This window comes from Bipolaris zeicola (genome assembly GCF_000523435.1).
Source record: "Bipolaris zeicola 26-R-13 unplaced genomic scaffold scaffold_90, whole genome shotgun sequence".
NCBI lineage: Eukaryota > Fungi > Ascomycota > Dothideomycetes > Pleosporales > Pleosporaceae > Bipolaris > Bipolaris zeicola.
This window is the reverse complement of record NW_006912139.1, coordinates 18,857-45,585: the sequence shown is the minus strand read 5'-3', so window position 1 is coordinate 45,585 and position 26,729 is coordinate 18,857. Positions and strand designations below refer to the sequence as shown.

The 26,729-nt window shown below is 52.3% G+C and overlaps 6 protein-coding genes across 6 annotated transcripts; 3 read left to right on the top strand and 3 right to left on the bottom strand.

Annotated features, from left to right (window-relative positions):
- Positions 1 to 2,992: 2,992 nt before the first annotated feature.
- On the bottom strand, positions 2,993 to 5,792 carry COCCADRAFT_98128 (uncharacterized protein; the record flags this gene model as incomplete). Its single annotated transcript, XM_007714841.1, has 7 exons — positions 2,993 to 3,245; positions 3,367 to 3,479; positions 3,534 to 3,894; positions 3,948 to 4,387; positions 4,461 to 4,725; positions 5,551 to 5,677; positions 5,762 to 5,792. 7 exons carry the CDS (start codon positions 5,790 to 5,792, stop codon positions 2,993 to 2,995), a joined length of 1,590 nt encoding a protein of 529 aa, XP_007713031.1.
- A 1,407-nt stretch (positions 5,793 to 7,199) lies between these two features.
- On the top strand, positions 7,200 to 8,242 carry COCCADRAFT_37421 (uncharacterized protein; the record flags this gene model as incomplete). Its single annotated transcript, XM_007714840.1, has 3 exons — positions 7,200 to 7,706; positions 7,790 to 8,020; positions 8,084 to 8,242. 3 exons carry the CDS (start codon positions 7,200 to 7,202, stop codon positions 8,240 to 8,242), a joined length of 897 nt encoding a protein of 298 aa, XP_007713030.1.
- Positions 8,243 to 9,173: 931 nt separating this feature from the next.
- COCCADRAFT_98139 (uncharacterized protein) lies at positions 9,174 to 11,036 on the bottom strand (the record flags this gene model as incomplete). The annotated part of the gene is made up of 1 exon (XM_007714839.1): positions 9,174 to 11,036. One exon carries the CDS (start codon positions 11,034 to 11,036, stop codon positions 9,174 to 9,176), a length of 1,863 nt encoding a protein of 620 aa, XP_007713029.1.
- Positions 11,037 to 11,425: 389 nt separating this feature from the next.
- Positions 11,426 to 12,429, top strand: COCCADRAFT_5657 (uncharacterized protein; the record flags this gene model as incomplete). Its single annotated transcript, XM_007714814.1, has 3 exons — positions 11,426 to 11,581; positions 11,721 to 11,985; positions 12,044 to 12,429. 3 exons carry the CDS (start codon positions 11,426 to 11,428, stop codon positions 12,427 to 12,429), a joined length of 807 nt encoding a protein of 268 aa, XP_007713004.1.
- A 385-nt stretch (positions 12,430 to 12,814) lies between these two features.
- Positions 12,815 to 17,435, bottom strand: COCCADRAFT_98140 (uncharacterized protein; the record flags this gene model as incomplete). Its single annotated transcript, XM_007714838.1, has 5 exons — positions 12,815 to 12,984; positions 13,069 to 13,465; positions 13,733 to 15,574; positions 15,644 to 17,343; positions 17,393 to 17,435. The coding sequence occupies 5 exons, from the start codon at positions 17,433 to 17,435 to the stop codon at positions 12,815 to 12,817; spliced, it is 4,152 nt and encodes a 1,383-aa protein (XP_007713028.1).
- Positions 17,436 to 18,663: 1,228 nt separating this feature from the next.
- Positions 18,664 to 25,701, top strand: COCCADRAFT_5655 (uncharacterized protein; the record flags this gene model as incomplete). Its single annotated transcript, XM_007714813.1, has 4 exons — positions 18,664 to 19,242; positions 19,307 to 19,622; positions 19,675 to 25,580; positions 25,639 to 25,701. The coding sequence occupies 4 exons, from the start codon at positions 18,664 to 18,666 to the stop codon at positions 25,699 to 25,701; spliced, it is 6,864 nt and encodes a 2,287-aa protein (XP_007713003.1).
- Between the last annotated feature and the right edge of the window lie 1,028 nt (positions 25,702 to 26,729).

Below are 26,729 nucleotides of genomic sequence, written 5' to 3'. Positions count from 1 at the left end.
GTCACAGGAGGATTTCTAGCTATTTCAGCCTCGCGCATAAGCATAAGCATGATCCAGCCTGCCTAGGCAGCCTGAGGTCTGACTAAACCAATCGGCCATTACATCCGACATATCTTATTCGATCCAGATGCGGTGACGAGTTGCATCGCAAGGACGACACACGCCTTTCATGCAGAGTGACATGTAGATAAGAGAGCAAGTCGGAGTTTGACCTCGACCCTTTGGCTGACTCGGTATTCGAAACGTCGCTTGATAATTGGTGGTTTGCTCATGTGGTCCTTTTCCCTAGGAGTTGTATTAAGTGGCTGGAACGGAAGCAGTCAAGGTAGGTCTGTTCAAAGCAGACGCATGTAACGCGGACATGCTGCCAGCTTGACCCAAGAAAAGCGTTCATTTATGAAGCTGGTTCGTGCCACCTTCCCAATCACAGCGCAGCGAGAATGTCGTTCCTTCCTCCTCCAAGCTGGAAAAATATAGCTATTCTGCCTGTGTCCGACTAAGAAACCCTTCGCCTTACCTTCCCGCCAAAATATATTATCTCTCCACCTTTGTGCGACCGACCGCATACCAAGACTTCAGCTCGGAGGACTAGGTAAAAACACTCCACTGGCAATGCCGCGTCGGAAACTATGCGGGCCAAAAAATACCCCCGAAGCTACCCTAGATCCGGATAGGGCAATGGTATGGTAAATATCGCACCTCTAAACAAGTGCTACGGCATAACTGAGGGCGCTTTATTTAGTCCGAGACTCGCGCGCCGTTCAATCTCAGCCTCAAATACCTCATACCTCTCCGCGGACCAGTGTCAACTGTTCATAACCAAGAACCAGGGCAGGGATACAAAGGCAGGTCTTATTCCCGAACACGACCCAGTCTGCACGTCACTGCAAGCATCCGACGATGAGCGACCCCATAACATGGGATGGCTGCATAAACGAAATAGTTGCCTGATAGGGAATTACAATAGCAAGAGAAGTGGGCCGAATGCATCACGTACAGCACAACATAGGTAGTGGGGACGTCGCCGTGGCTGTCCCCACTCATCTCCCTTACGGCAAATAGAGTCGAGATACCAAAATTGCCGAATCAGGAATTGCGAAAGGATCACCCCAAAAGGCGGAAAAGTGGGAAAATAGGAAAAAGATGAATCCAGACTTGGCCAGTCGATGAAGCTAGCCTAGACCCTGGATGAAAAGCTACAAGAGCAACAGGAACCTCGCCTGATACAAAGCCCATCACACACATACTCCTGCTGTGTCCCTCAGTCCTTCACATACGTCTAGAACAACAGCCAAGCCAGCACCGCAAGCCACAGATATGTCCACGCGCAAGGGGTACCCACTTAAAAAGCTGCTCAAGCCACAACGTATCCTCCGTCCCGCCACGCCCCAGAAAAAAATGGAGCAGAGGAAAGCAAGAGCAAAAAGGCAGAGCCAAAAAAGCGATTACAAACCTACTTATCCATGTATGTTCTATTCGTAGCGCCGCGTGCTGAGTAGTGTAAGCCAACCGCCTAGAAAAAGCAAAGGACCATTATTACATATAATGCTCATCATATCCCTCCTGCCCAGCAAAAACAACAGGACCAAAACATCAACAACAATAACAACAAAACACATACAAACCCGCAATGACGATACCCATCAAAACAACCCACATCCACATCCACTCAAACGCACCTCTTGCGTCACACACCCCCGATCGCCGCACCGCACCGTACACACGCAGCACGCAGCACACACAGCACACATGCCGGGACACTCCATCCGACACACCCACCTTGGCAACATACCAACCCTCCCCACTCCCATCCCCACTCACACAACGCAGCGCGCGTGCGCGCCAAGTAAAAGAGTGGATACCACGGCACTTGCCATGAAAGTTGGACTTGGAGAAAAAAGGACGCCACCAAGTTTTAAAGAAAGAGAGTGGAGTAAAGAAAAAAGTTGTGCAAATTGCGCGCGCACGCGCAACGCTAGAAAACCAAAGATGAGTAATGTGGAAAGTAGGTCAAGTAAGATATCCGCGGAATTGACAGCGCTGCTGTGGTGCGGCGCTTGCCCGCACCCGCCGTGGGTGGTTGGCCGGTTTGCACACGTCCCCTCGTCCCGGTTGTGCTTCTTTCCCGCTCCCGAGGAGCGGTTTGTAAGTACATAATAGGAACGGGGTGAAGGAAATCGGGCTGGTTCGGATTTTTTGAACCATTTTGTTTCCCTCTTTGTCTAGCAAAGGTCCATTTTCTACATGGATTTTTTGTGTTTGCAAATGGGGGGCCATCGAAAATGGTCGTACTAAACAGGGGGGATTGCACGATGGGTGCATGACCATGGCGTTTTTTAAATGGTATTCCCGATCCGAAAAATGCGCGCGCGCTCACCGATCACAGCAAACCCATTCGGCATTACAAAACCAAGCAACGCCAACGGTTTTGCTCTCATTACTACAAAGCATCCAAGAGAAGGGGGGGGATCCCTTTAATTTGCGAGATTTTTTCATTTTTTAGGTTTCAAAAGGGATTTTTTTTGGTCCTCCACTCCCACCAAAAACCTTTCTCACACTCTCTCCGTCTAACCGCCCTCCCCCCCCAAAAAACTCCATAAGACAATGGCACAAGCAAGTTAAAAGAAGGGTTACAACAACAAGAAAAGCATCCGGCTTTCTCCCTAACACCTTGGTTACTATGCGACATAATGGTTCCTCAAAACAACCCAATGCGACTTTGCTGTTGGCGGGAAACAAACACCAGCCCGAGTTCACCTGAAAGCTTTCTAACCGCTTTCACTACTACTACTACTCAGATATTATACACGCACCCACCCTCCGGAACCAGGGCAAAGTGGGAGGAGGAGGAGCATGGGAAAAGACAAACCAGAAATTCCTCCAGACATGCGAAATCCAGTTATGCAAATGATGCACTCGTTTGAGCAAAAAAACGTTCCGCTAAAATAAAACACGCCACTACGACCGAGTCTTGGGAAAACGCTACGCAGCTTTATGAGTACGGCCGAGTGGGAATGTTGCCTTCGAGCTGCGGCATGATTTTGAGAATCTTGGGGTCAATGGTCCAGTTGGCCAACTCGGTAATGGTGCTTTCGAAAAGGGGAGTCATTCGTGAGTATCCAGCCTCAATGTCCCAGTAGTGGCATGCGTCGTCGGCATGTGGCCATTTGATGCCAATTTGGCTAATGAAGTGGCTAACTGAGAATTCCTGGGGGTGTTGGTATAGCAACTGTCGTACCTGAGGCCTGGACGAAAACGTTAGCATGGACAGATACCAAGGATGGAAAAAAGCAAAGTCGATTTTATGGTGGGAGAAAGAGCAGGCCAAATATCGTGGATGGGAGAAAGAGCTGGGGTACAACATACCATGGAACAAGGTCGATCAGCATGTCGTACGGCGAATTTTCCTGCTTTCCCATTGTCGGCATCATCCAGTCCGGGTTCCCGTTCATATTCTCGGCACTCGGCCAGATGAGATACTGGAGATTGGATCAGACACGGTCCCTTGCGAAAAAGGCCATTTCAGCACTTACCCGCATCAACTTTGTAAGGAGCCAAGTGGCCGCAAGCCGGACTGGAAGAGACGCTGTTGGCAGTATTCTGTTGCAAGCCCTTGCACACCATGTCGAAACTGGCTGTGTATCTTGCAGGTCCATGAAGCCAAGCAACAGAGTATCCACGTCAATTTCACATCGGCCAAATATTTGCACCTCACTCCACCCGTTGGCAAGGAGATCCCGCTTCGTCCTCCGGTAAAATGCGCAGTCGAAACTGAACTTGCTCAGTGCGTTTGTTGAGTCTTCGAGCGTCATCGGCGGTGGGTTCATCGCTACCGTGCCATCAACCGGGGTTGCGTCATGCGAAAAGACCAATGACGAATGACTTTGTGCTCGGCTTGGGGGTTTGGGTCAGCGTTTGGTTCACTTGTAGCGCGGGTAAGCAATTACCTGTCTTCCCGAGAGGACTCGCCATACGGCGAGGCACCCATGTGGTGGGGAGCGGTAGCAAAGGCCTCGCTACCAGGCGTTCCGAACGAGTCGCCTTCTGGAAGAGCTGGTGTCGGACCTGCCAAGGACTCGTGGTTTGATCCCAGAAGCGGCTCATGTGGATCCCCCGCCATGGGTCCTGAAAGTGCCTTTCTGACATCGTCGGCGGAATGATGGGCGAATCCATTCTTCTCAATCTCTGCTGCCCAGCTTGCTGCCAACGCACGATCTGGTGTCATAGCAAGCAGGGAAATAATTGACTTCATGTCCTCTAGCTCCTTGGCCAGTCGCCGTACGTGGGCGCGCAGCTGCGTCGTTGTCTTACCGTCTTCTGCGACATCGTACACGCACGTGAGGTTCTTTGACTGACAGGTGTTGCATTTTGGTCGGACACCATCACACTTTTTTTTAACAAAAAAAGACGTGTTAGCTGGCCCGCTAGCAGGTCAATTGGGGGTACAATCTGGGACGAACCTTTGACTTTCGCTTCCTGCAGCTCTCGCACGCTATGGACGTGATTTTACCACGGGGAGTCCGCAGTGCATAGGTGCCGGCAATGGGCGAATGCTGCTGGCCTCGAGCGTTTGCCAGGGCGCCCCCAAGGCCTTGCTTGGGTGCCAGCGGGGCTTTGTGGTTCGCAGCGGCGGACGCTGCCGGGGGTCGAATCACAAGATTGGTCTGTTGGCTGTTGTCGAGATGGAGTGGAACTTGGCCTTCGTCCCATTCAGACGAGTCCTGGCTAATGAGCTGTTAGTAAATTCACGGTCCTCGAACAAAAAGTGGTGACATGAGATGCCTCTGTGCTCCTTTGGTAGGCGAGCGCATCCCGCCTGTGCCTGCGCCTGTTGTCGGCTAGGTTTGCGCTGATATGCGCACTATCGATGGTGCGTTGGACCCCGCGCACACGGTGCCCAGGTCTCGTCTTCCGAAACGAATGCCGATGAAAATCCCGAGACAAGTGGGCATGGACGTGTCATGGTCACGGCGCAGCCAGCAGACAGGTCTATCAAATTACCTTTGCGGTAATTGTAAGCCTTTGAATGGTGTGATTTTTTCTCTCCGTCTCAGTGAGCAGTCCAGTTGCCGAGGACAAGCAGACGACACGAGGATGTAAGATGGTGCCGCCGATCCTTGCCGAAACAAAAGAGGATGATCGTTGGAACAGAGCTTCGCGATTTTCATGTCGCCCTTGGCATCTCCGGATCGTGACGGGACTTCGGAGCTGTCTGCTCCGTACTGGTAGACAATGGCGGTTTGGATCCTGGGTCGGGTCTGAAGGCGAATGTGTCGGCGACAATGGCGACCCACGAGGCGGAGAGTACGGGCAGTCGACGAGACAGAGGGTTTTGGTTGCCAGACCAGACCGGAGCAGAGACCGATGAGCTGCACCGTGCCTACCGCGTACGTACGTATGTATATCCATACACACATATGCACACTCGCACCGATGGATGTGTACCAACATACACATATCCATATACACACGCACACACACACCGGCTGAGGGAGAGGGGTCCTCCGGGACTGTGTTGGACAAAAAAAGACTGGTGAAATGTGCACTCACATTTGGATTCCCGCTGCTTGTGCAACAGCGTCCGAGGCACGGCGCATCAAGCGTGGGTTGGATGCTGTTTGGGGAAGACCTTGGAGGGTGTCTGGCAGACTTCCGCTGCCATACCAGTAATTTATTCCTGTGCAGCATGTCAGCGATGGAGCTTCAGTGGCCTGTTGGCGGGCTGCAGATAGGCAGGCAGGCTGGCTGAGAGCCGACGTACCCGAAGAAGATGTCGAGGGTTGTGCAGGCATGAATGCGAGCATGTCTCGGTGCTGCAGCTTGAACAGAAGGAGCTATGTCGGAGTTGGGGTGGTGGTTGGCTGGCTGGTTGGTGGACAAGAAGGATTTGCCAGTAGGGACTTCATGTGCAGTGCAGAGAAAGACGGGTCATGCACTTTGGGCATTAACTCTGTATATCTTGCGCTGGGGCACTGGGCCTGAGAGGTTCATTAGTGGCCGGCAACCTCCTATGGGGAACTGCTGACAGACAAGCACGCAGAGCTGGAACGAAGTTTCAAAGGCGCCCACCTAGACAACAGCCTGCCGATGCAGCTCGACCTAGCCGTCTAGCGCACCACACACAACCTACCATGGTGGGGAGAATCGGGTTAGCCGGCTGCGCTCTGCGACTAGGCTAGAACCGCCGCTCCTAAACAGATACTACCACAAGCTTGCGAAGCGAACGCGAATGCCTTGCAACATCGGGTTAGCCGGCTGCGCTCTGCGACTAGGCTAGAACCGCCGCTCCTAAACAGATGCTACCACAAGCTTGCGAAGCGAACGCGAATGCCTTGCAACATCATGGCCTATGGGCCATCTTGTTTTATGTCAATTCTTAGTAAAGTGGTACTTACTAAGAGTTAGCCGCCAATGATACGAGCACGTTTCTTTAGGCATGCGACTATTTGAGTGTGGGAAGAGTTATTATTGTGAATTGGAAGATGGAAAACGGAAGGCGGGAATCTGCAGATGTTGCTGCGTTGCAAACCGCCCTGACTAGGTGTCTTGCTATCATGCAACTTTCCTTACACTTTGAGATGCACATCTACGACTAGACAAATTTAAGGTTTGCAGGCTTTCACTATCTACAAAATCGAGACGAGATTAATTGTAGTTCTGATGAAACTTAGTAGAACACACCACTGCAACGTGCGTAGTACTAGTGGTAGTAGGTATGCAGCGGACTCAAAACAAAAACCGCGAAATCCAAGCGTAAGCCATATACTACATGCACATTGTTGCAGTCGCTCTCCACGTGCAATCGAGTGATAGACATTTGAGATTCCGAGGCCCTTGCGCTATTGCTCATAACTATATTGACCCTGCCCCGGGGATCGCCTCTCGATCCTAGTTCCGAAATTGACCCGCTTCGACTCGATCGCATATAGCCGGGGTCATCCGCAAGGAAAGCTTGAATCCCACGCTTTTGAGTTCTCACCTCATTCCTTTCCCGCCTCCACACCAGGCATAACGAGATTAATGTCCTGCGCATTTTACTAATTCGCACGACATTTTTACAGTGCCTTTGATCGGAACCTCCAGTCAAACTTTTACAATAATCTTTAATAATTTACCCCTTTTGTAGACAACAACAACAACAACAGTCTCTCTTATACCCGCAGAACCGCGACAACAATAAACGACACTTTTTATTAATCATGACATCCCACCAGGACGCAAAACCCTCGAAACCATTCTTCCCTTTTACCATCCCGAAACTGCATCAAAGTACCGATCTCCCCACTTGGTACGCTCACAACTCTTACATCCAAACCGCATACCGCCCCATCACAAAATCCACGCGCCTCTGCCTCCAAAGTCTTACTTATCTCCACAACGAAACAATCAACATCTACTCGCACCTGCTCCCCGCGGCCCTCAGTCTCCTCTTCAGCCACTCCTTCAGCACCTCTTTTGCGGAACAGTTTCCGCACGCGACGTGGAAGGATGAAGTCATGTTCCGCGTGTTTCTCAGCACGTGTGTCATTTGCTTTGGCACGTCGGCGGCGTATCATACGCTGATATGCCACTCACGTGCGTTTGCGCAGCTCTGGGTACGACTCGATTTTGTGGGTATTGTCGTGCAGATTATAGGGTCGTTTATCCCCGGGATTTATTTTGCGTTTTATTGTGAGCCCCGGCTGCAGAAGATTTATTGGAGTATGGTGAGTTCTTCCTAGCCCGCTTTGTTGATGAGATTGGAATTTGCTACGTAAGGAGTTGATGTTGACTTTTTTTGGGGTAATAGATTATTACGCTGGGAATTCTGACTGCGACCATTGTTCTTAGTCCGGGTTTGCAGGACCCAAAGTGGAAGTATTTACGCCTGTCGACGTTTGTTGCTATGGGGTTATCTGCCTTTGCGCCGATTATCCATGCTGCTAGTCTTTTCCCTTACTCCCAGCTCGACCAGCAATCTGGCTTACGCTACTACTTCCTCGAGGGCGTTTTGATCCTCGTCGGAGTTGGGTTTTATGCAGTAAGTCTTCGACTGACGTTGGTATTGACTTGATTGCTTTTTTATACTAACTTGCATCTGTAGGCTCATTTCCCAGAATCCTGGAAACCAAAGCGATACGACGTTTGCGGCGCGTCGCACCAAATTTTCCACATCGCTGTCGTTCTGGGCGCTGTAGCGCATTATTACGGTATTATGAGCGCGTTAGAGTGGAACTATGCCAATCAACGCTGTGCGTGGTGAATACCGACGTTTTATTGAACTTAACCAAGCACAACGGTATTGGTTCGTCGGTTGCTTTTTAATATGCGCAGCGTACTCTAGTGCCCTGCGACGAATCTCGGGCCATTATTTTGTCACTCGAGAACGTATTTCTAATGTAATAGGTCACGTCTGTTTGTCTGTTCCCTAAGTCATAGATTCACGCCCTCTTGACTTCGGTGCCATACACCTTGCATCTATAATGGCATTTACTACATAATCGATAATTTAATGTTTAAAAATAAACAATCATAATGATTTTAAACCAAGCGGTTCATCACAAGAATTTATTTCGTATTCCCTCCACCACGATGCAGTTGAGCCGTTGTTCACGTTACCATTTTTTCATTACTAGTCCCAGGCCCCACTCGCCAAAAAATTCTCTAGCTTCCCGCACTTCGCCAACATACAATCCTTGTGTCCATATGATATTCTCAGACGAATCTGTTGATTCCTTTCGTTTTGCTCTGTTTTTCACGGTGATAGATTATGAAAATTCATAAATACTCATCGAACAACCAATCAAATGGTGAGATGGCCGAGTTGGTTATGGCGCCAGGTTAAGGTTATCTTAACATTATATTCCTGGTCACGAAAGTGGCGTGGGTTCAAGTCCCACTCTCATCAGCATTCGTCTAGATCCGTCTAGATACCCCAGTTTCTTTTTTCCTTCTCTTGTTTTTTGTTGGGCCTTTGACTTGAATTGACTGTGAAAGATATTCATAACAAGAAAAGTCGTAGATGTAGAGGGGCTCACCAGTTGGGGTAATCATCTTTTTTTCTTCTCTTCAATATCTTTACAATCATATCGTTCACAGCGGAATGTACTCAGTGTTCCTTGGTGTCAGTCCTTGTAAGCCGTACTCGACTTGGAGACGTGATAATGAGAAATTTCCTGTGCAAAAGTGACCCATTACAACTCCAGTGTCCCAATTCTGCTTCCTGCATTGGAGTTGTTACCCCAAACACCCTCGCCTACCCTCCTCCTAACCATGGTAAGCACGTCCTGTCTATCACCATTTTGTTCGAGCTTCCTTCCTAGCGTCTTCAAGACCTCAAACTTTGCAGTTGCAACGATGTAGGCCGCATTCTCAGCATCACCACGACCGCCGACGAGGTTGGAAAAGGTCGTAGCTGGTTTCAACAGAGAAGGGAATACTCCGCCGCTGATGCTGGGATCGAGGATTAGATCGATGCCGGACTTTGGGAAGGAGTTAAGACGGGCATATGTTGGATCGTTTACGGGAACGTCTGGGAGGGGTTCGGTAGACCATGAAGCCGTGATGAGGGCACCCACGAGCGTCAGAGCAGCCAGGGCATTTTCCTTCATAGCAATAGTTTCCATGTGAGTTGTCAAGTCAGCGAACATGGTCGGTTTCTTGCTCCAGAAAAGGGCAGTCAGGAGACGCGCATATATGGCTTCGGTCTGTGTACGCTTGCTATCGGAACCTAGGGCTTCGGTCTGTGGGAATGTGACTTCTTCTTTCGGTGGACCATGGAAGACGGCTGCTAATGTTTTCAAAGCATCTTGGTTTGTCCTGGTAATTGGCATGTCTAAAATGATACAGTCGTCCCAAGCTGGCCCAGAGGCTCCCCGTGGAATCAGTGTTGATCTCGGCATTGCAGCGATGATGTTCAGATTGCTTGCCTCGCACTTGCGGATATTTCGATGGACGTAGTCGCGAATAATTGGCATCTCGCTGCTACTCTCAAAGTTCTCAGGGTAACATGAAGCGTAGTCGCTGATGTACTGTGCTGTCCGATTGCTCAGGAAGGAATGGTCCACACCGGGATTTTCTGAAGTATGGAAGTCGACCAGGTGCTTGTGAATGCCTTCCTGTTTTAGGAAGTCCAAGGAGAGGCTTGAGTCATAGTGGGAGAGATGAGGTCTTGTCTGAACCTTTGTGATAAGTACGCTATAGAACTGGATTATTGACATGTGCATGAGTATGTCGTCTTCCGTATTGACCATTTTCAATGCGGCGTAGTGGAGTAAGCCTTGGTTTTCTTTTAAACCGACTTCTTGCTCGACAGGGAGACCATATGAAGAGACTACAGCATTCCAGTCCATAGCAGCAACGCGAGGCAGCCATGATAGAAGCCTAGCTTGGGAGATGGTCTTGTCCCGCTTGCTCAGAAGCGGAGGTGGAGGTGAAGTGAGCTGTTTCAGGGATGTATAGTGATAGTATAGCGAACTGATGTCGCGGTCGCTGAAAAGCCGTCGCCACATAGGGCCAGTGCCATATGTATGTAGTGAAGACTTGCCATCAATGGCTACAGGCTCGTTCTTTGATACTTCGAGTAATGAAGTGAGAAGGTCTTCGGCTTGCGTCGCAACTCCCTCATCTTGCGTACACAGCCACAGACGGACTGTGGCTAATATGACTGATGGACGGTTGGCCAGGGTCTGGGCATCTGTGCTACTTGCGGTGGCCTTCTCGAGCAGTGTGAGCAGAAGGCTGTGGAATGGAGTAGCCTGAAGATCGAGGCCAATCTCAAAGTCGATATCTTTGATGTCCTCAAAACGGTATGGCCCAGCTAACTTGACGATGAAATGTACGAGTGGCGACGGATCTTGCTGAAGTTTGGGTAACAAGGCGGCTATTTGCAGGAAAAGCGATCTAGTGTCCTTCCAGCCATGGCTCCTATATTCCGGAGTGTTTGTGGAGAGCTCGCATCGTTCGAGCAGGTCTGTATCCAACGGACAGGTAGGATCTTGATCGACCTTTTGCAGATGGTCCGAGAGCTCACTGAGGACTGCTGTTGGTGTGGCCATGGTTGAGCTCCAGTGGGATAGACGGTACAGTAGAGAGGACAAGGGCTCAAGTTGGAATGGTAATGACCTCGGTCTTGCTACTAGTCTGGAGTACGGCTGATAGAATAAGCTGTAAAGGAATGTTCTAGCTCCAGCTCATGTGATTTCGCGTCTTAGGTCGAATGCACGCGTTCCCTGTAGCCTTGGATGGGTGAGGGGCGGCGTGTGGCGGGGTGATAGGTGGGTGGATGCAGATGGGACCCCACTCTCAGCCCTAGCAGACCGCGGCTCGAGCTGCACCCAAATAATTTCTGACTCGGCAACTTTGCCCAACTCTTAACTTGACGACATCGCCCTTGGCCTTGATCGCGGCGGAACCAGCACACGGGTCGCGCAGGCTTAGAGACAACATGCCGCCAGCAGCAAGAGGAGGAAGAGGCGGAGGGCGTGGTGGTGCGCGCGGAGCCTTCAATCCCGCACGAGGAACAGTTACCATCGCAGGCACAGAGCTCAACTGGGATCTGACTGGCCTCGACATCCAAAAAGGCCCTGCTGAGCGTTTTCCCGTGAGCTCACCCTATTCTGATGTATCTACTTGACTCTGCGCAATTCAAGTGAGCACGATGGGCTTGGCGCATCGCGTTGCCTATCTTCACATCATGCGCCCGTAGCACGCCTTTGGACCACTCACTGAGACATAAACAGGAAGCACCTCCTCCCCAGGCGCCTCCACCGACAAACGATGAGCTCGATATGGTCCGACACCACCTCGCGGTGCGCGACCGTATCCACGAGGGCCCCTTCTATACCATCCTTAACGACGGCATGAAGAACGGCCTCAAGAGGAAAGCCAACGAGCCCGCGCCCACCGAGGCTTCGCTTTTCGACCCTTTCACCGGCAATCAGACGTACTCTGCCAAGTACCTAAAAGTGCGGAGAAGACTACCCAAGCTGGACGCCCGCCCATACGGTGAGTAGATCGCGTAGACCACCATACCTGTACCCACAGAACCTGACAAAAACCACAGTCGTCGACCTCTTCCCCGCCGAGCTCCGCCCAACCCTCGACGTAGACGGCACCCGCACCGACGGCACCGCCACCAAAAAGCGCCGCACCCTCGGCGTCACCAAAGTAAACGCCGAATCCCAAATCGAGCGCCTCATCCGATCCGAGCAGCTGCGCACCAACGAAGCCGAAGCCCGCGCCGAAGAAGAAGGCGACGAAGACGCCGATGAGGACGAAGAGGATGCAGACGAGGATAAGCCGGATGCCGTGGACGAAGAAGATAACTGGTCTGCTGCTTCTACCGACTCGGAGGAGTCGGACGACGATTACAATGCTGAACAGTACTTTGATAACGGCGAGGATGACGATATCGATGATGCTGATCCGTATGAGAATACGTATGAGTAACCGCTTTAAGATAACGGGGACTCCATGGAGAAAAAGCATGGGCAATGGCGCGTATGGAGAGTCATTTTTGCCATTACATCAAGCATCAATTTAGGCGTTACTTCAATCAGATTTAGATACCCGAATCAGAACAAAACTTCAATGTGTTTGAGCGTTTAAATCACGTACAATTTCGTTCGCTACATATGTGCCCGTATGCCCATCGCTTCGTCAAATTAAATAATGCCCCTTAAAACGCCAAACATGTGCTTGCAAGAACGAGAGTGGGTATGTTGTAAATCAAAAGCCCGCTGAATACAAGAAAGCAAGATCAAGCAAGAACCAACACAATCATTAAATCTCACCTTATTCCTCTTCTTCCAAAAACATTTCAAATCCCATTCATCTAGCAGGGCTGGAGGTAGTTGGACGGCACAAGACCTGGTCGACCCTGCTTGCCCACTGCTTCAGCCTCCCACCATCCATCATCCTGCAGACGGAGCACGGCAAGGATATCTCCCTTTTGGAATCCGAGTTCCTCTGGGATCTGGGCTGCGTACGAGTACATGGCACGAGCTGTGTTATCGTTAGTCAAAAAATCCCTAATGCCGCATTCTACAACTTGCCCCTCCTCCAAAAGAAAAGAAAAGAAAAACTTACAATAATTCAAAATCAATCGTCCCTGACTGTTATAGTTCTTAGGCTCAGCAAGACTCTTACTGCGCACTCTCGACTCCGCTCTCACAGAGCTTCCGGATCCACCATTGAACCCAAATTCGCTGCCCATGTACGAACTCTGCGGGCGGGCGGTATTGGCTCTGCCGCGCACACTTCCTCCGTACTGGCTTCCGCCGTAGACGCTGCCGTCGCCGCGCTCGCTACCCGCGGTGGAAAGGGCCAGAGCCATTTCGCTACCTAGAGAGCTACCAGGCCGATCAAAGGATTGACGGAATTGAGGGTTGGGGCTTGCTGCTCTGGAAGATGCGGCTGCGCGGGATTGTGGACGGGATTGGGCCTGTGCAAAAGCTGGTTGAGGGGGTTGCTGAGGAGGTGGTTGCTGCTGTTGGGGAGGCGGCTGTGCCTGTTGTCTGGAAGCAGGTCGTGATGCTTGCGGAGCAGGCTTCTGTTGTGGGGGAGGCTGCTGCTGAGGAGGTGGTTGCTGAACAGGCTTTTGTGCTGGAGGCGGCTGTGCTTGCTGTCTGGATGCAGGTCGGGACGCTTGCGGAGCAGGCTTCGGTTGTGGAGGTTGCTGTTGCTGAACCGGTTTTTGTGGTTGAGGTTGCTGCGCCTGCTGTCTAGATGCGGGTCGTGGTACTTGCTGGACAGGCTTTTGCGGTGAAGGCTGCTGTTGTACAGGCTTTGGCTGCGGGGCCTGCTGTTGTTGGACAGGTTTCTGCTGCAGAGGCTTGGGTGATGCAGCAGGTTGTGTGTTGTTGACAGCCGGTGATTGACCACGCGAAGACGTGAATGTGTTACGCCCCATAGGTGTACCATAAGCCTGAGCCGAAGCACTGCCCGTCTGAGCCCGCGGTCTGCCTCCGGCACTAGATGGAGCATAGGGATTTGGCGACTCCGTTCGATTGTTTGAAGCTGCGGGAGAAGCTGGTGGTTGCTGCTGTGTCTGCTGTCTAGACATGGGCCGTGATGCCTGCTGAGCAGCTGGTGGCGTTGCCTGCGGCTGTGCCTGCTGTCTAGATGCAGGCCGTGGTACTGGCTGGGCAGCTGGTGATGGTTTCTGCTGCTGTGATTGTTGTCTGGATGCGGGCCGAGGTACTGGCTGAGCAGCTGCTTGTTGACGTAGCGGACGCTGAGATGCTTGAGATGGTGGTCTTTGCGCAGGCTGTGAGGGAATTGTCGACTGTCGCTGCACTGGCTGATAGGTTGACGGCGATTGAGGTTGTTGCTGCGTTGGAGTGGTTCGGTAGGAATTCTGGGTCGGAGTTTGTTTTGCCGTTTGCAGAGTTGGTCGTGGACTGACAGCACGTGCAGGTGCTGGAGAGGCAGTTCGTGGGGAGGCAGCCTGCGGAGTAGTAGCAGCAGCCGCAGCAGTACGGGGAGCCTCCTGCTTTGTTGGGCTCCGGCTTGGAGGGCGAGCCGCATCGCCCCCATTGAACATATTCACCTTTTGATTCACATACATTTGTGTGGTCTTTTGCATCTGGCGAGCTGTATGTGCTGGCTTAGGGGCGCCCAGACGGGACATGGGCGGCTGCTCGTATGAGGGCGGAGGCGTGCCCCTTTTTGCCGCAGTGATGCTGGCACTAGAAAGTGGTGTAGGTACGCTGCCAGCCAGCTTTGAACCGACAGCAGGAGTAGCAGGAGGTGCCGGTGTGGCAAGACCGTGATAGCGATCTGCAGTCTGGCGTACAGCAGCTTGTTTGCGCTCTTCAGGCTGACGGACTGAAGTCTGCTTGGTAACGCCCCTCAGCTCTTCAAGAGCCTGCGCAATGGGATCAAGTTCTTCCTGCGCATCAGTCTCTGGTTCCTGCTTCTTCTTGTCCGGTGAAGCAACGTCAAATACATTGTTACCAACGTTGAGCTGGAAGTTTGCCCGTGGATCAGTTGGTTCTGGACCGGGAGAAGGTGGCTTGCTCTCAATAGCCCGAGTAGGCCTGATAACAAAGCTCTTTGTTAGGCTATTATTCTCTTCGGTATTCCGCCGCGAGGGAGGTGTCCATGTTTTCCGGGTGCTGGGCGCAAGAGCTGGAGGCTCGATCTCATGCTTGCTCTTTCTCCTCGCAAATGGGCTGTTGAAGAACCCTCTCTTCTTCTGCACTGAACCCTCTTCAATTGGGCTAGGTTCAGAGATCGATGGCGCAGCCATCGGCTTACCAGGTGAACAAGAGCCACTGGGTGGCTCGACACTCGAGAAAGAATTGGGATTTGAACAGTCACTCTGCGAACTCCTACTAGCAGGACGCACTGGACTTGGAATTGAGTTTCGATCAGTTGGCGCACCGATGCGGCAGAATTGAGTCATCCCATCTGCCGGGTAGTCGTTGAGGGGTACCGGAGTTTGCTGATACTGTTGACGTGCCTGCTCTTGTGCTTGGATGAGTCGAGAGTCTGGCTGTACTCCCCGTGTTGCTTGGGGAGATTGCATCGGCTGTGGTGACTCTACACGTTGTCTCAGTGTGTCTGCGCGTTTTCGTAGAGGCTCAATCTGCTGCTGTTTTGGTGGTTCTGTATATTGTGGTTTCTGCGGTTCTGTATATTGCGGTTTGGGAGGCTCTACATATTGCTGTTTGGGCGGCTCCACATATTGAGGTTTGGGCGGCTCCACATATTGAGGTTTGGGCGGCTCTACGTATTGAGGTTTAGGCGGCTCTACGTATTGCTCTCTCGGTGGCTCTGTGTACTGTGGCTCGGGTGGCTCGACATATTGCTGCTGAGGTGGTTCCTCATATGGTGGTTCCACATATTGTGGTTCGGGTGACTCGACATACTGCTGTCTAGACGGTTCCGTATATTGTGGCTTTGGTGGCTCTACATACTGCTGTCTCGGGGGCTCGGTATACTGCTGTCTTGGTGGTTCGGCATACTGCAGCCTCGGTGACTCTGTATATCGCCTTAGCGGCTCCACATGCTGCTGTGACTGCTCAATGTATTGTCTTTGCTGTTCAACATATTGCCGTGATTGTCGCGGTTGCTCTGCGCGTTGCCGTGGCGAGTCGATATGTTGTCGTGGAGATTCAACATATTGTTGCGGTTCGTCCATGTATGGTTGTGGTGACTCGGCCGCCTGCCGAGACATATCTACTGACTGACGGGACCTGTCGACGGATTGGCGAGATCGATCCACTGACTGGCGAGGCATATCTATCGACTGGCGAGACCGGTCTACTGACTGGCGCGATCTGTCCATTGACTGACGTCGGCTATCTACAGGTTGAAGGGGTAGAGCATCAATGTCGTCAGGTAAGATTGGACGTGTGTCCCTTTGGAGACCCATCTCTCGAGCCAATGGGTTATTTGGATCGTGATGCGAGTCAAAGTTGGAAGGCGCTGGCGATGAAGCGCGATATGCCGGATTCAATGTCCTGGCGAATTGTGCGACTGAGTAGTTCTCGTCCTCGGAGACTTGTGAAGAAGTCTCTGCGTCGCCCTTGCAAAAGTTGATGAACTTGGGCGCATCTGGAATTTCCTGGCCAGTTCCAGACTCTTTGATGAAGCCGGTAATGTCCTTTTCTACGTCGCAGTCCTCAAGCGACAGTCGGATTTTCTCGCAGGAAGCATCGTCGCTGACACATACGGTCGAGGCGATGTTTGCGAAATTCCACAAGCTGCTCTTGGTGTAGTCGATGCGCTCTTCTTCAAGATCTTGGAATTTGTCGCACGCAGCTTTCCAGTCGCGGTTCCACCGGCCGGTGGTTTCTTCAAGCACCTTGACTGCGGCCTCGTAGTCGGCGCTCGTTGTGGCTAGGTTGATCTGTGTCTTCTCCAGCTTGGCCTTGTTCTTGCGCTCTTCTTGTCCCATGACCATGTGCGCTTGCGCTAGGAAGCCCTTGATCTTGAGACAGTCTTGCTCGTACTTGTCGCGTGCCTTGTTCATGGTCGATGTCTGCTGCATTTTCAGCTTGAGCAGCTTCTCAATGCCATTCTGCACAATCTTTCTCCGCTCCTTCATTCCACCAGCGAAGGCTGCGAGAGGCTCTTCTAGCTCTGTCTTCATCTGGTGGGCTACATTCTGATGCGCCTTTCCCATGGATTCGACCTCGGCTCGGATGACATCGCACGACAGTCGAAGGGTGCCAGTTTCGCAAGATCCAAGTGGCTTTCGCGATAAGTTCAGGAGTTTTCGTGCATAGTCTTCTTCAATTGATGCTCGCGCGGCGTAAAAGTGTTTGAGTTCGTCGTTTGTGACTTTGGCCGCATGCATGCGGTCGAGCATGGGACCGACGCCGGCGTCATCTTTGCCCCAGAAATTGTTGGCGACTGGCAATGTTAGCTGGTTAGTGTGCAGACTGCAGTCAGGTATACATACACGAGAGGGAGACCGAGGGCGGCTCCGTCGCCGTTGCACCCATGGTGGATGTGTGTGCACGACTTCAGCGAGGGGTAATTGCGACAGTTTGTAGTAAATACAAGAAAGCGAATGCTATCTAGAGTGGTTTCAGAAGAATGGCAGGCTACTCAAACATGCAGGCTATGGAGCAGCGCCGGATGTTGGGGATGTGGGCCAGGGTGTGCTGGCGGTGAACCCTGTGTTGACCCTCGCGAGAATCACCATGGCGACGCGAGGGGTATTGGTAGCGCTAAGCTGACCAGCCAACCCCAAGGCGAGCCCAAGGACGACATACGTATGTAGTATGTGTGTTTAGGTCGGGTGAGGACGACAAACGCACACGACTATTTTCCTTGTTCGATTTTTCTGTAGAGTCCCATCTCTGCAGCCTCCTGCGCTGGGCGGTGGCTGGTTAGCATGCATGGTCTCTCTCATTCACTGCGATTGCTGCATTGCCATGACGCAGGGCCAGCGGGCAGACGGGTATGTTGCACTTGTTAGCCTCGACGTGTTGACCATGTGTTGCCTGCCGCAAAAAGTAAAGCCTACAGCGGCGGGCGTGGTGAGGGTGTCGTCACTGTGGTGTCCGTGTATGTGTGCATTGGTTACTCTACAATCTGCACACACTGGCCGCCCGCCATTCTGCAGTGGCCAGTGTAGGGGAATGGCATCATTGACGCCAGACACGTCCTGGATGCCCAACACAGCGAATATCGGGTCATGTATGGAATAGTACTGGGCCGCGGATACATGAGTATGTGTGGCGAGATGCAATGGCGGGCATGGCCGTCACCAGCGAGGCGGCGAGGTGAAGGGTAGGCGAGTGTGGGGTACTGCTTGGTCTCTATGTAAGTATATGCTTGTACGCGGGATACGGTGCTGCCACAGGAGGGCAGCCTGGTGAGCCCGCCCACCAAAACGGAGCAATTGAGTTTGCGTGACTGGAAACGCGGGCTAGAGTGCAACCATGACAGCAGGCCATCTGTGAGACAAATAAAGATACACGCAAACCTTCGGCCTCCTCTATCTGTCCCGCTGCTGCTGCTGCTCCGCCAAACTCGAGTCAAACGTGGCCCTGGTGTATCGCTGTGCCTCTGCTGCTACGTGCCAAGCCCGCTTCGCTCTTCCTGCATGGCCGACTGAACGTCTGGTTATCACACCCGCACCCAAAACCTTACAATCCCATCGCCCCCTCCCGCCCCCTCTCCCTCCCCCAGCCGCCACGCGCTGCTCATGGAAAGCCTCCTTCGATGAGCCAGCAACACCCCTGGGGCGCCCCGAGACAATCCCAAAGCACACGCCTCGCTCCCATCTCCACGGCCTTTGCCCACGACCACCACCTCCACCAGCACCAGCACCAGCAGCGCAATCCCAGCACCCCCTCGCCCAACCCCTCGCGCCACGCCCAATCGCCCGCCACTGCTCACTTCCCCTCGCTGCCACCCGCCTCGTCCTCAACGTCGTCGCCCTTTTCGCCCGCAGGACAGCAGCTCCCCGCCAGCCAGCTGCTGTCCTCCCGTGGGTCCAGGACCATAGCGCCCCAAGCTGCATCGCACCTGGCTTCCTCCGCCGCAGCCGCTACTCAGGGCGCCAGTGCACAGTCAAACAGCGGCGGAGGAGCCTCCAAGCTGGTCCGCGCCTCGCCCTCGCTCTCAGTCTCGAGCACCACCGGCTCTCCCAGCACCTCGGCCCACTCGTCTGCCGCCTCGTCCCAGAACCTCTCCCGCATCGTCATCGCACAGATATTTCTCCTGCTTAGCCAATTCGGGCCAGTCAAGGACGACAAGGACCGCGCCAAGTGGGACACGCAAACCGAGCAGATCAGGAAGGTTCGTTGCCCATCCCTTCTGCGCTACATCCCCGCCTTGCCCTGCCTTACTGACGCGCCCCCAGCTCGTAGACACAAACGGCATGGAGGTCTTTACAAAGTACTTCCGCCGTGTGCTGCAGAACAATGCAGCCACCATCTTCGGCTCCGGCGCACGCAATGCCGACCCCAATGGCAGCTACCAGATCCTGCTCACCGAAGTGCTCAAGATACGGAAGGATCCCGAGCAGGCTGACAAGATCGCAGAGTCCATCAGCACCAGCGAGGGTGATCTGTTCCGTGACTTTGATCTCGCCACATTCATATCTCATTTCAAACTAGACTCGGTCGCAAAGACAATGCTGGCGCTCGCCTGCAGGAGGACAGATCTGCGGTCCAAAGGTGCGCGTCACCCTCCCTCTGTTCGCTGACTCTAGCCACTAACACTTCTCAGCCGACGCGGTTCTATCTACCATAGGCGATGACTTACTCATGGCCATCGCGCAGCCGGCCCAGCCAGACGACATGAATCATGAATACCTCGCCGCACTCGTCGAACGCCTCCTCCAGGACCCACCACCAGGCTGGGATGAAGAGAAGAAGATGAGCCTCGCTTACGCTGTCCAGATGCGATATCAGCAGACACATCAACAGATACCAGGCATCGTCGAATCAAAGTTGATACTCGTCGAGCTTACTGACGGGGCGCGTAACCCTCTCGTCAAACTACTCAAGCAGGCAGGGCCCCAAGGCACGGCGACGGTCGAGGCATGCAAAGAAGTGCTTGCATCGGCTGAAACACGCGACATTAGCTACCAGCAAGTTGCTGCAGTTCTGCTCTACCTTGCCCTTTCGACCGGATACAATGCGAAGAATTTTGTAGCCGCGCTACGTGAGCACCGGACGGGACAACGAATAGACTGGCAAGACGTAGTGCTTGCCTTTGACCGAGATCACCTTCGCATCGAGCGACATCAATTCCTGGCTATCTACAACGCATTGCTTCCCGTGGCCCAGGAGAATGAAAAATTCGACATACAGGCACTGTGGGGAGGTCAATGGCAACATGACTTGACGCAGCTGTATTTCGTAGTGGCTTTCCTGTCATCTACAAGGCAGGAGCTGGACGTGACACAGATCCCCAGGCTCCGCACGTCATACTCGATGAAGACGTTTGAAGGGGCTTCAGAGGATGCAAGAGCCTTTGCCGAGGAGGCCGTCAGACATCCATTTGTTTCGCTGGACGCAACGGCGGCTCTTTTCAACATGATCTTCCAGACTTCAGAAACGTACCATACAGCTCAGCTGATGGGCATACCTGACTTGGTCATCAACCCCCACACAGCAGAGTTCCTCGTAGCAGCAGCGGCAGTCCCAAAGCCATGGGGTGCGTTGCAAGAGCAAGCATTGAAGCAGCTGTTTGATCCTTATTTTCACAAGAAGTTACCCATATACAACTTTGTCCTTTACGGCTTGTGGCAACAGGATATCCAATGGCTCGTGGACCGCTTTGTCGACGCATACAACGCCGACTCGATGACCCTCACTTTGATCCTCGAGCACGCCGAAACGAATAACTGGTTGGAGCCACTGATCCGCAGTAACACTGATATCAGCCTCGACTTGGCTGCACAGGCACACGCACGTGGGAAGTTTGAGCTTGAGCCCTGGCTACAGCAGACATTCGACCAAGCTGGGCCACTCTTCCGTCGCATTCTGACCAACTTTCTCAGTGCGCGGGCAGGTGAAGAGATGCAACGCCTCCGAGACGACCATCAACCTCTTAACCTGCCACTAGCAGTGAAGACGGTGTACCCACTCCTTTGGTTCCTTGCAGAATGCGGTCTGCCCGAGCAGGAACTACTTCCCCTGCAGCGAAACTGTATCCAGGCCTATCCTCGCCTGATAAACTATGGCGAGGGCGTGGACGACGTCATCGACGCCAATGGCCAGAATGGTAACGCACTTCCTGAAGAAGCCGACAAAAAGATGCAAGAGCATTTCAAGAACATGTACAGCGGCGACAGCGATGTTAGAGATATCATCTCTGCTCTGAAGAAGTACAAAGAATCCCGCGATCCTGCAGACCAGGACCTGTTTGCCTGCATGATTCATGGCTTGTTCGACGAGTACAACTGTTTCGGAGAGTACCCACTCGAAGCATTGGCGACGACTGCTGTGCTTTTTGGCGGTATCATCAACTTCAATCTTCTGTCCCGCATCGCACTTCAAGTTGGGTTAGCAATGGTTCTAGAAGCTGTCCAAGAGTTCCGTCCTGAAGACAGTATGTATAAATTCGGACTTCAGGCTCTCATTCACTTCTCGAATCGACTGTCTGAATGGCCCAACTACTGCGACCAACTTCTTATCGTCCCTGGACTCCAAGGCACTGAAATTTATGCTAAAGCTGAGGAAGTAGTAGGTCAGCAAGTCGGCGAAGTCAACGGCGAGGGCCATAACGGTATGGGCATGACTAACGGTAACGGCGTCGACGAGAATCTTCACCAAGAGCCAGCTGTGCCCAAGTTCAGCTGTCTCTATGTCGACCCGCCACTGCGCCCAGAACTATACGAGGACCCAGATGAAGACGTTCAAGACAAGGTCTTGTTCGTACTGAACAACGTGTCCGAGCGTAATCTGCGCGACAAGATCAACGACCTGACTGAAGCTGTTGAGGAAAGACATCATCAGTGGTTCGCCAACTACCTCGTTGAGGAGCGTGCAAAGATGCAGCCCAACTTCCAACAACTGTATCTCGACATGCTTGACCTGTTTAATGACAAGATGCTCTGGGCCGAGGTTCTTCGAGAGACATATGCCAGTGTCGTTCGCATGCTGAACACAGACTCTACCTTGGGATCTACTGAACGTGGCCACCTGAAAAACCTGGGTTCGTGGCTCGGATCCCTGACCATAGCCCGCGACCAGCCAATCAAATTCCGCAACATTTCATTCAAGGACCTGTTGCATGAGGGTTACGATTCAGACCGCCTCCTATTGGTGATTCCGTTTACCTGCAAAGTATTGGTACAAGCCGCGAAGTCAACAATCTTCAAGCCTCCCAACCCATGGTTGATGGAGATGCTGGGTGTGCTCATGGAGCTATACCACTTTGCTGACCTGAAGCTCAACCAGAAGTTCGAGATTGAAGTTCTCTGCAAGGGCTTGGAGCTTGATCACAAGGACATAGAGCCAACTAACAGCATCCGAGGACGGCCGCCAGTTGATGAAGAATTCCTTGGGTCCATGGTGACAGATGGCATGGAGGCCTTCGGCGACCTTTCTATCATGAGCCTCAATCGCGGTGCACGTGGTCCCAATGAACGCTTCTCTTCAGCAGCAATGACGGCCGCTTTGCCCGATTTCACCAACCAGCTTCAATACCCGCCTTCTGGAAATAGTGCGGTTCCGCCAGCAACGCTTAAGAAGATTTTCCTTACTGCAGTCAATCAGGCTATACAGGAAATCATTGCTCCCGTAGTTGAGCGCTCTGTTACTATTGCCGCAATCTCGACGTCGCAGCTGATCAACAAAGACTTTGCCATGGAACCCGATGAGGAGAAACTTCGCAATGCAGCACACACTGTTGTCAAAGCTCTTTCTGGTTCTTTGGCTCTTGTCACCTGCAAAGAGCCCCTCCGTATGAGTATCCAGAATAACATCCGCCTCACAGCCAGGGATCTTCCTGATCAGGGACTGCCAGAGGGACATATCATCATGTTTGTCAACGACAACCTTGACTTGGTCTGCAACACAGTTGAGCAGGCAGCTGAAATGTCATCCCTCGCAGAAATCGATATGCAAATCGAAGAAGCCGTCCGTATACGTCGCATGTTCCGTAGCTCTCGTCCAAATGAGCCCTTCAAGGATGCAAATATCAGTCCATGGGCATTCTACATTCCGGAGCCATATAGACAAATGCCTGGCGGTCTGAATAGGGAGCAGTTGGCCATTTATGAAGACTTTGGCAGGCAGTCGCGAGGCGCGCCGCACGTTAACAACACCTCTCAAGATGGCGGTCGACAACTCCCAGATGTCCTCCAAGACCAATTTGCGGCGGTGCCAAATCTTCCAACCCCTGGTGCTGCACCAGCTGAGCCACGACAGCCGGCCCAGCAACAACCTAGGCTACAGAGTCTTCAAGCACCCCATGCAGCGCTGGCTCAGCAACAGCCTAACGGCTACATGGACGCTCCTGGTCTCGAGCGAGGCCAGCGTGGCGTAGAGGACCTCCTCATCGAGTTGACCCGCGTCATCAAAGAGGCACCAGAGGAGCGTATAACAGACCTCCAACCTGGTAGCAGCAGTGTCCACCAAATCTTCGACCAGCTCATTTCAAGCATCGAGTTCGCCGGTCCTAACAAAGAGACATGGGCCTTCCGTATCGCTGGACAAGTCACAAACCACCTCTTCTCTGACTCCTTGAGTCGCCTGGAGGTCGAGGTCATGGCTCATCTCTTGAGCCATCTGTGCCAACTGTCCGTCCAGACATCACGACAAGTGCTGATGTGGTTGGCCACTCTTCATGACGACGACCGTATTTTCAAGGCTACAGTTATGGTGGCTCTTATGGAAGTCAATCTCATGGATATGCACCGCTTGAACACGACAATTGCCAAGGCCATTCAAGAACGGCGTGTCGCTGCAGTAGAGATGCTGTCAAGCCTGATGGAAGAGCTCTTGCTTAATGAGCACCCGAGTGCTTTCCGTGCCGACTTTGCCATGTCCATCGACGCTCTCACTACCTGGCTGGCAGAAGACTCTAGCTTGGAGCTTGGAAAGCGTGTCATTGCCAACTTGCAAGCGTCACCCGATGAGCAGTCACTGACACCACCAACATCTAGTCACAAGGATCAACTCGAGTACGTCTTTGACGAGTGGGTGCATCTTCAGATGGAAAACATGCCAAAGAAAACCGTTGGGGCTTTCATCTACCAGCTCCACCAACAGAAGGTGCTGGAGACTCAGGAATCTTCAGTCGCATTTCTTCGCACTTGTATCGATGCCTCTGTCATTGCATATGAGCAGGAACACTCATCCCCATATGGAAGTGGTAACGAAGACATTGCGACAGTTAAGGTCGATGCCCTTGGGCGGCTCATCGTCGACCTTCTCATCTACCAAGGTGAACAAGAGGGTGCTACTAAGAAGAGCAAAGCGAGGTACTTGGATCAGATGCTCGTCGTCGTAGTGCTCGTCCTTTGCAACCACCACACCACCCGAGAAGATGCTTTCAACCAGAAGGTGTTCTTCCGCCTATTTTCGACGATTCTTTTCCACTTGAACGATGCAGTGAAGGAAGAGTCGTTGGCAGAACAAAAGGCAGACATTTTCCTTGCAGTCGCCAAAGCTCTTTTGATCGTTCAGCCCTCCAACATTCAACGCTTTGCCTTTTCGTGGCTTGCGTTGGTTGCGCATCGTATCTTTGTGCCTGCCATGCTGGAGGAGGGTCAAGACGACAAGCGTTGGGACATCTACGCTCAGCTTGTGGAGACGCTCTTGATCTTTACTGGAAAGCTGATCAAGCCTACTGGGGAAACCATCATGACCCAACAGTTCTACCGCGGCGTTCTACGCGTGTTGTTGGTGATCCACCATGACTTCCCCGAGTTCCTGGTCGAGAACCATTTCAGGTTCTGCAACAGCATTCCAATGCACTGCACACAGCTCCGTAACCTGATTGTCAGCGCATATCCATCTACCATCCTCGAGATGCCAGATCCATTCACTGCGGGATTAAAGGCAGACCGCCTTGAGCACGATCTTCAAGCTCCCGTCATCCGTGCCGATATCGAGCAGATACTTTCAGATGCAGGCATTAAGAATGCCATTGACAATCTGCTGAAGGGCTCTGAGCTGAAGGACCAGGACGTCGACAAGGTCACCTGCGCAGTGTATTACGCAGAGCCCAAGCCTGCAGGCTTTGAGCTTGTCCCAACGACAGCCGATCCAGCGTTGATCCATGCGATCACATTGTATATTGGCATATCGACTCTTGGTACAGGATCAGCCACAGCGCCAATCTTCGACGCAGAGAGCCCAGCTACCAAGCTCATTGAAAGGCTGGCCAAGGACTTCCACCCTGAGGCCAGGTTCCACTTTATCAGCGCTATCGCGAACCAATTGCGTTTCCCAAACACACATACTCACTTCTACAGCTATGCGCTGCTGCACCTCTTCGGACCCCCAAGCGAAGACTCGCTGGCATCGGAGATTCAAGAGACTATCACTCGTGTACTGTTGGAGCGCCTGTTGGTTCACCGCCCACACCCATGGGGTCTCATCATCACGCTGTTGGAAATTCTAAAGAACCGCACATATGCATTCTGGGAGCTGCCGTTCGTGAAGGCGGCGCCTGAAGTACGTAGGCTCCTTACAAATTGTCTATTGAACCATACTAACTCGTTGTCCCTTCCAGGTTGAACGACTTCTCAACGCTCTCTTCACGCATGCTCAACAGAGCCCACGCCCAATAGCTTAGTCGGCTGGTGGCCGAATCTCGACGTTCACACCAAGAGTGCATTTAAGAGGCACCAATAATCTTCCGCCACTGCATTTACCAGCGCACTCTGGTCATAGGCAATACGTGGACCTTAGTCAGGGTCGGTCTTCCTTTTCTTCTCCTCATAATACCTTTCCTACCTAGTCATTGGCATTTCTCGGCTGCTTACGGGATCACGACTCCATTGGGCTGGCAGGCAAACAGTGGGTAATGATGATCCCGTAGAAACGGACACGGGTATAATGATGAACTGGAAAGGACGATGTTCGGGATTTCCGCTATCATTTTCTGTCTTGGTCACGGTACAAAAAAGCACGGAGTTCTTTGGGGTCGAGTTGGGTGTTTCTATTCGTCACGGAGATGCTTTACTAGTCATGTCTTCTGCACATTCTTGTAGAATAGCATTTGCTCGGCGAACCTTTCAACGGGGGGAGGGATGGATGTTCTTGGTGAAGGCGAAAATGCGCATACCGTCCAGTGCATCAAGTGTAGGATATTATCATGAACGGTGTTTCTACTTTCCTTTATCAAGTCTTTGATGATTAATGTGATACATACTAATAAAGAGATTCACGAAATTGCGGCTTATCGTTTCGTAGTTCTGTTCCACGTGGAAGGTACGCTAAAAGATACGAGTGCTCCTGCTCTCGTCAACCCTTATCTCATTAAAACTCTAGTGCTGGAACAGAAAGCATCGGCAACGACACAGAGAACATGACGGTTGCGACACTCTTAGAAGATACGTTAACCGAAACAGTGTTTATGGCTTCCAAATAAATCTTTGATAATTATAAATCCAGAACAGAAGCCTACCCCACACTCTTCTTAATAGCTGCTAACGTGTCTCAGGCTTGTTGGCTCCTACTATCCTTTATAACAACCGCAAGCTCTGAATCCCTTTCCTTTTCATAACGCCATAGTGAATCCATTCCAATCATCGAACGCCTTTTTCTTTTTCGCCTCATCCGAACCGTTCCGAACTGCCTGGCTGACCCCCACCGCCACCC